This window comes from Silurus aristotelis (assembly GCF_946808225.1).
Source record: "Silurus aristotelis genome assembly, chromosome: 15".
Lineage (NCBI taxonomy): Eukaryota > Metazoa > Chordata > Actinopteri > Siluriformes > Siluridae > Silurus > Silurus aristotelis.
This window is the reverse complement of record NC_139588.1, coordinates 22621283-22636164: the sequence shown is the minus strand read 5'-3', so window position 1 is coordinate 22636164 and position 14882 is coordinate 22621283. Positions and strand designations below refer to the sequence as shown.

At 39.3% G+C, this 14882-nt stretch overlaps 1 protein-coding gene across 3 annotated transcripts; it reads left to right on the top strand.

Annotated features, from left to right (window-relative positions):
• The first annotated feature begins 3494 nt into the window (after nucleotides 1-3494).
• On the top strand, nucleotides 3495-11529 carry LOC310737960 (hepatic sodium/bile acid cotransporter-like). 3 transcript variants are annotated; one of them, XM_083562766.1, is made up of 6 exons: nucleotides 3495-3637; nucleotides 3984-4076; nucleotides 7254-7669; nucleotides 9432-9633; nucleotides 9727-9905; nucleotides 11265-11529. In XM_083562766.1, exons 3-6 carry the CDS (start codon nucleotides 7527-7529, stop codon nucleotides 11488-11490), a joined length of 750 nt encoding a protein of 249 aa, XP_083418892.1. In that variant the 5' UTR covers nucleotides 3495-3637; nucleotides 3984-4076; nucleotides 7254-7526; the 3' UTR covers nucleotides 11491-11529. The 3 variants fall into 3 exon arrangements, with proteins under 3 accessions (XP_083418892.1, XP_083418894.1, XP_083418893.1); XM_083562767.1 differs by lacking the exon at nucleotides 3495-3637 and adding an exon at nucleotides 3649-3790; XM_083562768.1 differs by lacking the exon at nucleotides 3984-4076 and having other exon boundaries at nucleotides 3501-3637.
• Nucleotides 11530-14882: the final 3353 nt, after the last annotated feature.

Below are 14882 nucleotides of genomic sequence, written 5' to 3'. Positions count from 1 at the left end.
TTTAGCTTCTTAACACTTCTGGGTGTTCTTTGTTGTGTTAATGTTTTCCAATAGTAAAAGGTTTAGACTGCAGGCAGGCCAGTTCAGAACCCGAGTTCTTCTACAATGAAGTCATACTACTGGTAAAAGTTGCAGTGAGCAGTGTTTTGCACAAATATCCACAGCCTTCGCTGAAAAAAGACGATTCCTGGATAGAAGCATTTGTTGCCCTAAAACCAGTAAAAAAACGTTCAGCATTGATCGAGCCTTTCCAAATGTTGAATGGGCACCTTGCACATTTGGAAAGGCTCTATCAAGGCCAATCACAAGCCAGACGGTCCGTCTCCTCTTTAGTCCGGAGGACCTGGAGTCCATGGTATGGAAAAAAAGAAATAAGAAATTCAATTTGTAATAGGAAATTCAATTTTGTGAAATTCAATTTGACCGCAGAACAATTTTCCACTTCAGCTCAGTATATTTTAAATGAGCTTTGGCCCAGAGAGAATGGTGGCGTTTCTGGATCATGTTCACACGTGCCTATTTCTTTGCATGAAAGAGGTTCAAACTGCATTTGTGAATGACAAAGCAAACTGTGTTCACAGACAATGATGGAGGTGTTAATGAGCCCATGCAGTGATTTCCGTTACAGAATCATGACTGTTTTGAATGCAGTGCCGTCTGAGGGCCTGAAGATCACAGGCTTCCAGTTTTGTTTTTCGCCCTTCTTCCGTGTGCATAAAGATTTCTCCAGATTCTTTGAAATGTTCAATGATATCATGTTCTGTAAATGATAAAATATTTAACTGTATTGTGAATTGATATTGAGGAAAATTATTCCGAAATTGTTCCACAATTTCAAAAAAAGTGTCATGGATTGGTGAAACTCTGCCCATCTTTACTTCTGAGAGACTCCACCTCTCTAAGATACAGATATTTATACCCAGTCATCTCACTGACCTGTTGCCACTTAACCTCATTTCTTCTAAAATGTGTCTCCAACTGTTTAATTTTAATGACGCTCACTTTTCCCCAGACTTTTATTGCCCCTTCCCAAAAATTATTATCTATAAAATGGTACATTTCCTCAGTTTAAACACATGTTTTCTGTGTTCTATTGGGAATAAAATATGGATTTATGAGATTTGCAAATCCTGTTTTTATTTCCATTTCACACAATCTTTTTGGAACTGGGGTCCACTTCCAGAAAGTGCTCATTGTGTAGCAGGAACATTTGATCCACTTCTGAATATTACTGAAATGTTTAAACCTGTTGTGCTGAAATGATCAGCTGTTCACTGATGGAAAACTGGGGGGAAAATTATCATAGTGATTGCAATCCTCAAGCTCTCTGAAGAACATACAGACCACAGATTCTCTTCCTGGTTTCACCGTGGTTCCATCCACAGTAACCTCACAGATCTTTAGATAGTAGATAGGTGTACGTGAATAAATAAACCAAATAAAGTTCAATAAATACATTTACAGTGTTCACTTTAGCTATTTTTGGGAGACATTTGTTTTGTAAAAAGAAAAGAAAAGCCACAGGAAGGTCACAGACTTTTTCCCTTTACACGTCTCTAAACATGCAAATACTTTACCAGGCCACAACATGTATATCATTGTATTTGCATATTCTGTAAAGTGTGTTCTGGGAGAAAAGACTGCAGGAGACCATCAGTAAGCATGTGTTCTAGCAGGTATTATGTTCCTGTACGTTTGAGGTAGCAGCTGGCAGCTTGGTGTTTATTAACTATGAAACAGACTTCATATGTCACACATACATTGAAGCACAGTGAAATTATTATCTTTATATAATTCAGCTTGTTAGAAAGTTGAGGTCAGATAGGTTTGAGGACCAACAGGGGCACCTTAGACTTGGCTGGGGCTCAAACCTCTGACTTTCTGATCAGGAACCCAGAGCCTTAACCACTAAGCCACCACTGTCCAAAAAATAGGAGTTTTCTGGCACCTGATTTTACCTCAGAACAGCTCCACCAATAAGTCTGAAAGTCCAATGTGATATCCATTGCACCAAAGAGCCTGTTGAAGGTTATATTCCAACCTTGTGTTTTGTTCCTCCTAGATTTCTTCCTGATTTTGGACTTACCAGATCACAAAGAGACATTTAAAACCACATCTGCATACATACTGTAAGCTCACTCATAAGCCTATGTTAAAATAATCTGAATCGAATATGCCATCTCTCCCATCTTAACATTGGAAATCAAATCTTTAGCCAGCCAAGGATGAAGTGTTTGGTCACCATAAAGCTGAAGTTCTGGATAAACCAGTGAAAAACATTTGCAAAGCAAAGGAACCACTGCACCTCCTTCTCTGAAGCGGGAGATGGTAACTGCTTGGAACTTTCTGGAATCCATGTGGATACATCCAGCATTAATGATGAATCCCAGCCAGGGCCACAACTTAAATTTGGGTCAGCAGCTTGTCAGACAGACACTCGATTAGTTAACCACAGGAGACAAATGAACCCAAGTGAACCTAAATTAGGAATTTTAAAATTTATGTATCAGGGAAATTACAATTAAAAGAGCAGGGTAAATGGGAAAAACAAGATACAGAAACGACAATGACAGTTATAAGGTCAAAAGGAAGACAATGTTTCCCTCTAGTGGCCAAAATACAACACAGCATGTCCAGGTCCTGGCAATGTGTAAACAATTTCTCTGACTGAAATACACCAGTAGGTAAGGTTGGTTAAATATGAAAGTTTTTTGTAAATTATTGCAACATTCATTTGTTTTGGCACAAAATCCAGTTGTGGACTTTTTCTCAGCATGTGTAGTTTCATCAAACATTCAGCTTTTCACCTTCAGCTGTGCCTCTTAAAAAACTCACCAAAGATGTTCTTCACTATTTGGAGATTTTCTTGTTCATCTCAGAGCAGGTCAGTAGGATTTAGGTGCAGTAACTGGGCAGGTCGTTCCATGATATATGATACTCCAGACCACTGTTTGCTGTACAGTGATGTCCGTTCCAATGAGCCGCAGTCCAGATGGAACTGCATGGTGTTGAAGTATGGAATGGGAGACATGTTGGGTCCTTTCACTTTCCAGAATAAATCTCCAACCTGCTCTGCTCCAAAACATCCCCAACACCATTATGCTTCCACCTCCATGTGTGAGTGTGGGTGGGGGTGAGGGAGTCTGATCACATCTTCTCTCCTGATCTTACACAAGATCTTCTGTTAGAGACACAAATGTCCCATTTGGACTCCACACAAATTTCTTCCACTCATTCACTGTCCAATTCATGTGTGTTTGCTGCATCGAAACCTGCACATGTCTCAAACAGTTTATTCCAGACAGCATGATTGTATCTGAAAAAGGTTTTATTATGATCTAAACAGGTTCCTGATAAGCATTGATGAGAACTCGTCAGGAGCACCAGCGCTCTGTGACTGTTATTTAACCCCTTGGTTAATTATAAAGCTAGTTTGGGATGGATACAGTATTTGTGTAAACTCTCTGAATACATGTTGCTCCACTTCCAAAGAATTTGCAGTCAACAAAGAATAACTGATTTTCTTAGAAAATGAGGAGGCGTGAACGAACACAACCCTCTATCTTTCTCCTCCGATGACAAACACAGCACTTTTGCCCACTAACCTGTGCACGAGAGGTGAGGAGACTTCAAGAAGGTAAGCGCTGACTTCAGGTGGAAGTGGGAGCTCTGGGATTGAGATGTTGGAGGTCTGATGGGGAGGTTGTAAGTTCAGATATCAGCACCACCAAGCTGTCACTGCTGCCCCTTGAGAAAGGCCCTTACCCTTGACTATTATTACATCTCTATGGTAAAATCACAACATATATATGAATGAATGTTTGCATATGTTTTAATAAATATCTTTCCATTATTTCCAATAGTCTATTCTTCATTTCATAGCTTTTGTTTCGTTTCAGTGTGAACAGAACGTCTGTTTAAATGTCTGCTCAAATGCATTGGTGTGGATTTTATAGCTGTGTTTTTTTATTCCACAATGACAGAGGACAAGAAATCAATTTTGGTCACAGATACACACGGACATTACAAGGACATTTACAAGACGCACGTTTTCAAGAAAAGCTGGACATTGTGAGGTAAGAAAACCAGATGTGAAGTTTTTTCAGGGACGGTTTTATTTTTGCTTTTTCCCCCTGTAGAATTTGTACAAAAACACAAAATTTGCCTTCGTTTCAAATCCCCTGGAAAAACGTAATGCAAAGAAAAAAATGCACAAATTTGCACAGGGTCATTTTTTTAGCTTAATATCGATGCTCCTGTTAGAGATGATGTATGTGGAGGTGCTGCTGCGGCTCCAGTGAAAGGAGACGTGTTGAATTGTGTTCATTGGGTTTCTTGCTTTAGTGATGACATTCATTCTCTCTGTAGGAGATCCTGTGTGTGATGTAGCTCTGTTCTACTGCGTTTCTCTATAATACTGATGCTTTCTAGAGCCGTGGTGTCATAATGATGAGATTAAGAGGTTTGATTCAGGTAGAACATCACTGATTTATATCACATCTCTCCTTCTGTTCTAATTGTTCTGTAGTTGGGAGACATCCTGTTTTTTGTTTTTTTGTCCACCCCCCCAAAATCACTGTCGATTATCGCAAAAAAATGTGGGCCAGTATATTCCAATAATGGTTTTAACTGGATTAATGAAGGTTATTTATTTATTTATTTATTTATTTATTTATTTATTTATTTATTTATTTTTACAGTAAAAATCGCATACCCGTTTTATCGCGAAATCGTATTTGCTGCATAACTAATTAGTTTGGCTGATTTTCCCGGTCTCTCACGGAGAGCACCATAGACCAAAACACTTGTAGTAAACTGTTTTTATGGAGTTTTATGTTGAAATAATACCATTTATTAATAAAAAATATTATTATTCATAAAAAAAAATGATGTAAAATGTTAATACAGTACAGTACCGTAAAACCTAAAATAGCATTTTTACGGTGGCATCCGTTTATCGTGGTTTTACGTTTTTTTATATATAAAATCAGGATTACTGTATTTAATTATTTATTGTCAGGATTTTGGTCATTTTTCCTACTTTTTTCCTCCCTCTATCTGTACCGTTCCTCTCTTGTCCCACCACTAGGTTGCACACGATGCACTTTATGTGGCGAGGACACTTAATTTAGTCCTGAGCTCTGTGTTCTGTTATGTAGCTTTATATTGTTTAATGTAGCACCAGGGTTCTGGAGGTACGTTGTCTCATTTCACTGTGTACTGCGTCAGATATTTATGGTAGAAAAATGACAATAAAAGCTTTTGACTTGAGATTGCTACCTACTCATCGCTAATTGTTTCCACCTGAGTCCTGTTACCCCTGTGTGTATTTAAGCTCCCCATTTGTCACAGTTTCTTTGATTAATTGTTGAAGTTGTTTTTCCAGGTCTCCCAAGAGCCCTGATTAAGTCCTTATTTGTGTTCTTTTTTTTTTGTTCTTTTTTTTCATTGCATTTCTTTTTGAGTTGTGGACTTTGTTTTGCTTTGATTTTGTGCTGTAGTTTTTAGGAATTCAGTTGTGGATTCTCTATTTGCTCTTTCCTATTTTTATCCATTTTGGGCTTACTAATAAAATGATGGATTATAAAACGTTCCAGAGTCTGTCTCTGCATTTGGCTTTACATACCTTCTCTGTGGCAGCCAGCTAAAGCTCATGCTTTTCCTGTAGTAGACCTCGGTCTGAACTCTGGTCATCTCTATAGGCTCTCTTAGACCCTGTAGTGTACCAGGAACTACAAGGCATGACTTGCCAAGATGAACTTTCAGTCTGGTCTCTAAGAACTGTTCAGGCGTTTTGCCAGGTGCTGGTGTTAAGCCCCTTTTTCCTCTACCCTTCCTTCCAATCAAAGCTTTTCACCAGCTTCCCAATGGCCCCACTGCCTTTCATCCCTTGCTGAGGGCATCACCTCCCTGTGGCAGACTGCTAAAGCTTCCACCACTCAGAACTCTGGCTAGTGGTGCTTATTTTTAAATCATTTCAGATCATATTGCTAGAAATAGTATTTGGAGCCTGTCCCTGACATGCTGCATTCCTCCTTAGCTCCATCTTTTTAACACTTGCAGCATTGCAAACCCCATCAGTGCTTCAGATCTTTTGTCATTTAGGGATAAACACACAGTACAGTGTGTGCAGATGCTGAGATCTTTATGGTGTCAAATTTCCGTAGAACTTTTGTGAAAAATCAAGGTGAGCCACAGCGCCAGGGGTCTACAAGAACATCAGCTGAAACCGAAGAAAGATTTGAGTCGTGTCTGAAAGGCTGTGATAGCGTTCAATGAATAGACCACACCAGGGGTGTATGATCTTTTCCAAAAAGGGCCAGTGTGGGTGCAGGTTTCCATTCTTACCACTCAAGTCCACACCAAATTCTCCTTGGTTTTGTTGAATTTTTGGCTTTTAGGAGTGTTGTTTCAGTGTTCCCACTCTGGGGAATTTGAAAGTTCTCACATTGACAACTTTGTTGTCTGAAAAAGTCACATGGTGTGAAATGGTTGGAGTAGAAGAACTCGAGTTTCCTGCACAGAGCCCTGACCTCCTCAACCGCACTGAACATGTTTGGGATGAAGTTGAATTAGAACCTCCTTACCTATTCCACCATCAGTACCTGAGCTCACCTATGTTCTTCTAGCTGAAAAATCACAAATTCTATGAACACATGCAAAATCAGAGCACATCTGGATGTAGGGAACTTTAATTTGACTTAAATTGAGTAATTCGACTACACATTGGGTCAGATATACACAATAGGGACAAGTTTGTGGACACCTGAGCATAAGATTGGTGAAAACAGTACCATAGCAGTCCCTGGTGCTCCAGTGTAAAGTTGATAAGGAATGATTGAAGAGCTTTTAGATATAAACCAAGCCTCCTGAAGAAGTGACTTCCTGAAAATCATGGCTCAGACAAAACTGATTCCATTAAAGCTTAAGATGTTTGGCAGCCATTTTTGTCCAGAATGACTTACAATGATCTCTTTTATACATAGCGTTTGAGGGTAATGGGCCTTGTTCAAGGGCCCAACACTGGCAGCTTTGTGGTGCTGGGATTTAAACTCACAACCTTCTGATTAGAAGGCCAACATCTTAACTTCTGAGCTACTACCTCCTTTATAATGCTGTTCTGGCAAAGAATGCTTTAAAACTACCTGTAAACATGTGATCCCTGAAAAAAATAACATGCTGGTGTTTTGTTTGTTGCGTGTTGATCATAAAGGCACCATTAATGATGTGAAGACCTTTTCTCCTCCTTACAGAAATCTGCCCTGAACAAGCACTGAAGATGAATTTCACCACTAACCAAACTGGTCTTCATTCCTATGATCTGGGCCAAAATAACTTCACTAATGCCACGTTGTCGGACATCTCGTTTTCTCCCGTTATGGATCAGGTCATTAATGTGATCTGCATAATCATCCTGTTCGACACTATGGTTGCTCTTGGCTGCACGATGAAAATCCTCGGAGATAAAGAGCCATATCAAAAAGCCCAAAGCTGTAGTGATCTCTTTTGTGGTTCAGTTTGGAGTGATGCCTCTTACAGCCTTCTCTCTGGCTAAACTCTTCCAACTCGGTCCCAGTGCAGCCATGGCGGTGCTGGTTTGTGGCTGCTGTCCAGGAGGAATGCTTTCCAACGTCCTAGCCTTTGCTGTTAAAGGGGACATGAACCTCAGGTATGTTTCTGCCTTTAAATCAGCTTTCTATAATACGAGGCCAGTGTACAGGTAAATAGTATATTACACTAGATATACGAGGTCAGAAAAAAGGTGCCATGTAAAAATGTTTTGACCATGTGTGTTACCATGTCCACGATTTCATCGTTAGAACAAAAAGCAAACGTGAAATTCTGCGTAAAACTCGGCAAATCTGCCGCAGAGACATTTGACACGATGTATGTTTGACATACAGCGATGCTGCAACGAGTTGTTCGAGGTGTTTCAAGAGTGGAAGAACATTGGTGGAAGACAACGAGAGATCAGCAACCCTTGAAAATGTCAAACGTTTGGCAACTTGTGCTTGTTGATTGTCGAAGAACGATCCGCATGTTCTCACTTCGGCACCCACCCCACTCGCCAGATTCGGCTCAAAGGTTGCTGTTTTAACACCGTTACGGATCGCAGAAGGTGCTTGACACGCTTTAAAAACAAGACTTCCAGGACACATTCCAGAAGTGGCAGGAGATCATGTGTAAACGTAGATAAATAAAGTACTTACTTGTAAACAGAGCGAGTCTCCAAACTTTTTGATGCCACCTCGTAGAGTAAATATCAAGGATGGGGTCTGAAAGCCTCTGAAAAGGAAAAAAAGTAAATCTCCATTTTTAGCACTATGGAGGATCTTGTTTTGGTGGCAACACTACATAGTACTTCCACAATCTGTAAATATTCATACCTGAAAGTTTAGTAACTGTGCGCAGGTTGAAATTTCATTATTTGGACCTGAAGTAAGAGTTTAGAAGATGCATACCAGTGCAAAGAAATAAAAGGATGGACAATGGATTAAAAAGATCTGCTTTCAGTACTGTGAAGACAGAGGTTAGAGCCTCCAACGTTGGGGGATTTTGACCCTACCTCCGCCCACATACTGTAGTTTCCTTTATTCCGGTTGTTTGTTTGTTGTTGAACACGCAGAAAGTCACCAATCAGGGTCGAGCGAACTCTGTGTTGAACTTGTTTTGATTGGTGATTGGTGTATCTACTGATCACCAATATACAGTTCAGCATCAGTTCAACATCAAGCAGAACGTTTAGAGAGGAATAAATGATGAAGAAACTCCAGACTCAAACTCACCATAACACATTCTACACAGTGAATCTTCTACATGGTTTGGGTCTTTGGTCCTCCACCACCCCAAATATCATGTTATGGGTAGATGTAGCTTAATGGTTAAAGCATTCGACTTTGGATTCAAAGGTTGCAAGTTCACACCAAGTTGCCACTTCTGGGCCACTGAGCAAAGCCCTTAACCCCATGGCGGCCAGTTGTATAGATTAATTAAATTGATTAAGATTAATGTAAATCATTCTGGATCGGGGGGGGGGGGGAGGGTCATGTGCCAAATGTGTCCCCTGCCTTGTGCCTTAAACTTAATGGGATGGACTTCAACCTTAACCTTGGATGAAACCAGACCTCTAATGTAGCCTTCTCACCTCAATGCTTACATTTCAGACAAATCCATGCCAAGCAATCTGAAAGTTGCCCCATTGCACTAATACGATTTCACTCCTATATCTCTGCCTGCTTCTTTTTTCCTTTGAATACACAAGTCTAACAATGTTGTACCTGTAATATACAAACCTCCATTGTATCTACAAACAGTAATAGTGATTTATCTGTGGAAAGCTGCTTGGAGACAATGTTCATGGTTAAAAGCGCTATACAAATACAATTTGATAGAATTGTTTTCTCTGCCATTGGTTGTCTCTCCAACCTCAGCATTGTGATGACAACATGCTCCACACTGGGGGCGCTGGGTATGATACCCCTTCTGCTCTTCATTTACCTCCATGGCTTACCCAACCTGAGTGCCGTGCCTTACTTTCGCATCGCCCTGACCTTGATCTTCATCTTGCTGCCCTGCTTCATTGGCATCTACATCAGCTATCGCTTTCCACAGAAATCCAAACTTGTCCTCAAGGTAGGCAAACGTATTTTTGTCAATAACCAGTAAAGAAATCCAAATTGTAGGAAGATGAGTTATTCATCTCGATGTGCTTTTTTTTGATCACAGATTGGACTGGGAGTAATGATTGTCAGTTGTATTGTCTTAGGCGGTCTGCTCGGCGTTTACTTAGGACCGGTCATCTGGGTGGTGACAGAACCTCGAATTCTGGCTACAGGAGCACTAATGCCATTTATTGGATATGTGCTTGGCTATGTGTTGTCTTTTCTTTTCAGTTTCGATGAACCGTAAGTTAATAAAGTTTTACAAACTGTATGTGAAGGTATGTATGAATTGGTGTATAAGTGGGCGCAGTCGTAAAGAAAAACCTTGGGAGGAACCATATGCGGAACACCGAATAATACCGGAGCGAGTGTCACTGCGACTCGCTTCGTACCGGAAATACGATTTGTAGTGCGGCATTTTGCAAAATCGTAACCACTTCCTGGCCATCACTATGTAAACTCTTTAATTTAATTTTTAAATGTATTTAATCAATTTAATTCTTAATCTTCTTCTTCTTCTTCTTCTTCTTCTTTCGGCTGCTCCCATTAGGGGGCGCCACAGCGGATCATCCGTCTCCATACCACCCTGTCCTCTACATCTGCTTCTTTCACACCAATTACCTGCATGTCTTCCCTCACCACATCCATAAACCCTTAATTTGTGTTTAATTGATTACTCAATTTAATTAATATAAGTGTATTGCATTTACTAGATTTATTTAATTACATTTTTATTTTACATTTTTATAAAATAATATAAAAATATTATTTTATATATATTATTTAACCAAGGTCCCCTGGTGGTCTAGCGGTTAGGATGCGGCGCTCTTACCACTGGGACCCGGGTTTAATCCCCGGTCAGGGAACCAACCCCAGCCGGGGATTTCATGCTGAAGGGCATGAGAGTTTCGGCTTGACACTGCTCGGATTTAAAATCGTAAACTTAATGTAATTGGCTACTGAAAAGGTGATGGACACACAAAGTATTTTTTCTTTGTTATTGTACTTCAGTAATTCCATTTAAAAAACAAAAAACAAAACAAAACAAAAAAAAAAAAACACACTTTCACCTCACTAAAACATTCACCACATTATAATTTGTAATATCTCACTTATTTCCTCCACTGCATTTTAGAAAAACATGCTGAAAAGAAAACATTAATCCTCGAGACGTAAAATCTTTTAACTCATGTACAATATTGGTGTACTTTGTCTAGCAGCGTCATCAGAACGTTTAAGCGTTAACCAAAAACATTTATATCTTCAACTGTATAATCATGTAGCTTTGGGGAAAGGTGACCACTGAATACGTTGAGATGTAGCATCATATTAGGGCAAGAGAGCATTGATTTGGATCTCAATTTTGTAGTATTGTCCAATACTTTGTTAATGAAGGTAAAGACAGGGTATAAGTATAGCATAAAAAGGTGTCTTTAGTGTCTCCAAACGTCGTCCAAACGAATGCCGTAAATGTAACGATGTCACCAGAAGAAGATTTGAAGGTTCCTCTCAAGGTTTTTGGGATGTCTGCCGAATGTAAATGTAAATAAAACCTTATATTTGAGACTAACCTTTATATTGTCTTTTTCTTTAAACCCGAAGCTGTAGGAGGACTGTTGCCATAGAGACCGGTTGCCAAAACCTCCATCTCTGCACCACCATCCTCGAGGTAGCCTTCGAGCGAGAGGTCATCGGCCCATACACCCTCTTCCCATTTGTCTACTTTTTCTTTCAAATCGTTGAGGTTTTCGCTTTCATCGTGATCTTCAGATGCCACAAGAAACCTCAGTATAAACTTGCAACGAATCAAAGCTCCGGTGACCTTTAACAGAAAATAAATTATTAATTTTATTAATCTGCAATAAAATCTGCATTTAAAAGGGTTTTCAGACATCGTGTTCTCTAAGTGCAACAGAGCAGAATTAATAAACAGCCAATGCAAAGTCAAATCAAATACTAGAGCCCTGGACTAAGCTTTCAGACAAGTTCACAGTAAATACAAATGTAAACTAGGCACATTTACAAACCATATTGTTTTTGTTTTTGCAAAAAAGAGTTGAACACTGGTGTAATTAGTTTGCGGTTATAAACAGATCGCAGGAAAATGGGGATGGCTGGTGGGGAAAATGGGTGCGGCTGCTTGCGGGGAATTCTGGGAATAATTTGTCACAGGAGGACAGAGGGTTTGTGACAGGTCATAACTAGGGCTGTCAATTCAAATATTTAATCCTGATTAATCGCATGACTGTAATGAGTTTAACTCATGATTATTTGCACAATTTCTATCTGTAATTAATACTCTAATACTAGCATTAGAGAGCATAAAGACCAAATATTCTAATAAAACTTTTACATTTACATTGGGAAAATTTTGCAGTGCAAAGCGAATTTTTCTATAGGAAATATCGTAAATTCAGATAATTCGTTCCACACATCCAAAAATATTCATTAAGAAATCATTTTTAATGGTATTTTATGTACAAAGTATTGTCCCTTATGTCTCTGAAACAAATAATAATGATTCTTACACAATATAAAGTACAAATAAAATGAATTTACCTACACTTCACCTTTGAAAAGCATCATGGCTGGTGTGCGGGAGGAAGAGGAGATGAGGGTTATTACTTGGAAGGAGAATCTCCTTTTAAGAGAAAACTCAGGGTCACAATATTATAGTAAACAGTACGTTCACACGAATGCTGCCTGTACTGGAGATAAACATCAAATGAGTATGTGGGAAGCTGAGCTGAGCTCCCATTGTTTTACACAGTGAGAGTTATTGCTCGTAATGCAAGTTTCATTTTAATAAAAATCCAAGTTTCCACTGTACCCAAATCAACAGGATGTTTCCACACGGACTGTTTTAATTGTCGGACCTGTGCATCGTGGTGGATTTTGGTATTTGATTTGAGATTTGGCGCATCATTAAAACAAATGTTTAGTGATTGAAAGTCATTATTTATTTATTTATTTATTTATTTATTTATTTATTTATTTATTTATTTATTTAGTATCCGAGTAAAGAAATGACGTTGTGAACATGTGTTGCATTGAACATTTTTATTTATTCTCTTATCTTAAAAAAAAAATATTTTTCATTAAAATGAATTTGTATTAACAGGTTTATTTTGACAGCCTAATAATATATTTCAGAACAATTTCAAATTGGTTTGAAACCAATTATGCAAAAGTACCGTAGTTGTGAATTGTGTATACAGATTCTGTTCCGGTTTCTTGACTGGTATTATTGCTTTTTCATGGGAAATACAAAAAAACGGTTCATGCACTTTCTTTTAGTTTAATAAATAAAAGATCAGGGCCTACAGAACAAGGATGGGATTCTTACATTCTCTGGAGTCTTATTTTATGTGCTTAAAGACAGGATTTTCTTTAAACCTCTGAACTTTAAATGGTTTGTCCATGGACTGAATTTTATTACTTTTATAAACTCCGGCTTACCGTAGATTCTTTTTTTTGGAGATGGCCTTATAACCCCTTGCCAGGTTGATGAGCTGTTAAAACAGTTGCTTCTCTGAGTTAATTAACTAATTAGTTACTTTTTATAAGAAAAATTATAAAAGAGCCCAGTCATTAGGGTTGCACAAGTCAGTGTACTCTTAGTGCTGGTCCCAAGCCCAGATAAATGTGAGGGTTGCGTTAGGACGGGCCTCCAGCGTAAAAACGTGCAAAATCAAACATGTGGATCACGAATCAGAATTTCATACCGGATCGGTTGAGGCCCGGGTTACCAACGACCACCACAGTTATTATTAGCTAACAGGGTACTGGTGGGAATTGGGCTACTATTGGCCAAAGGAGGAGACGAAGAGGAGGAAGACGTCTACAGAGACAGCAGGAAAAGGAGAAGTGTAGGAGACTGGAGGTTCGGGCTGGTACTTTAAATTTTTGTACTATGACTGGTAAAGGGAGAGAGGTAGCTGATATGATGGCGAGAAGAAAGGTAGATATGTTGTGTGTTCAGGAGACCAAATGGAAAGTGAATAAGACCAGGAACATTGGAGGTGGAGGTTTAAACTGTTTTATCATGGTGTGGATGGAAAGAGAGATGGTGTAGGGGGGATTCTGAAGGAAGAGTACAGTAAGAGTGTAGTGGAGATGAAGAGAGTTTCTGATAGGGTGATGAACGTGAAGCTGGAAGTTGAAGGGATGATGATAAATGTCATCAGTGCCTATGCTCCACAAGTTGGCTGTGAGATGGAGGAGAAGGAAAAATTCTGGAGTGTGAGTTAGATGAAGTGGTAGAAGGTGAACCTAGAAATGAAAGATTGGTGATTGGGTCAGACCTTAATGGGCATGTAGGTGAAGGGAACAGAGGTGATGAGAAGGTGATAGTAGGTATGGTTTTTAAGAAGAGGAATGTGGAAGGGCAGATGGTGGTAGATTTTGCGAAAAGGATGGAAATGGCAGTGGTGAATGCGTATTTTAAGAAGAAGGAGGATCATAGGGTGACGTATAAGAGTGGAGGAAGGTGCACACAGGTGGATTATCTTCTGTGTAGGAGATGTAACCTGAAGGAGATTGGAGACTGTAAGGTGTTGGCAGGGAATAATGTAGCTAGACAGCATTGGATGGTGGTAGGGCAGGGACAACTATGGATGCTTTATGCAAATTAAGAAACTAGCGAAAGCAGCACTAGCATTAGAGAGCATAAAGACAAAATATTCTGCTAAAACTTCTACATTGGGAAAATTTTGCAGTGCAAAGCGAATTTTTCTATAGGAAATAATGTAAATTCAGATCATTCGATCCACACATCCAAAAATATCCATAAAAAAAACTTTTTTAATGGTATCTTATGTACAAAGTATTGTCCCTGATGTAGCTAAAACAAATAACAATGATTCTTACACAATATAAAGTACAAATAAAATGAATTAAACTGAAGGAGGAAGAGTGTAGTGTGAGGTTCAGGGAAGAGGTCAGACAGGGGCTCGGTGGTGCTGAAGAGGTGCTGGATGATTGGGCAACTACTGCAGAAGTGATGAGGGAGACAGCTAGAAAAGTACTTGGTGTAACATCTGGAAATAGAAAGCAAGACAAAGAGATGTGGTGGTGAAATGAGGAAGTATGGTAAGCATAAGGAGAAAGAGGTTGGAGTTACAGAAAAGTAGGCAGGAGTACAAGGAGATGTGGCAGCAGGTAAAGAGGGATGTGGCAAAAGCCAAGGAAAAGGCATATGAGGAGCTGTAGGAGAAGTTG

Bases quoted from the DNA above. Each gene is read 5' to 3' on its own strand.
- LOC310737960 (XM_083562766.1), top strand. From the start codon at position 7,527: ATGCCTCTTACAGCCTTCTCTCTGGCTAAACTCTTCCAACTCGGTCCC. The intron at 9,634-9,726 runs GTAGGCAAACGT...TTTTGATCACAG, and splicing joins AATCCAAACTTGTCCTCAAG to ATTGGACTGGGAGTAATGAT. The intron at 9,906-11,264 runs GTAAGTTAATAA...TTAAACCCGAAG, and splicing joins CTTTTCAGTTTCGATGAACC to CTGTAGGAGGACTGTTGCCA.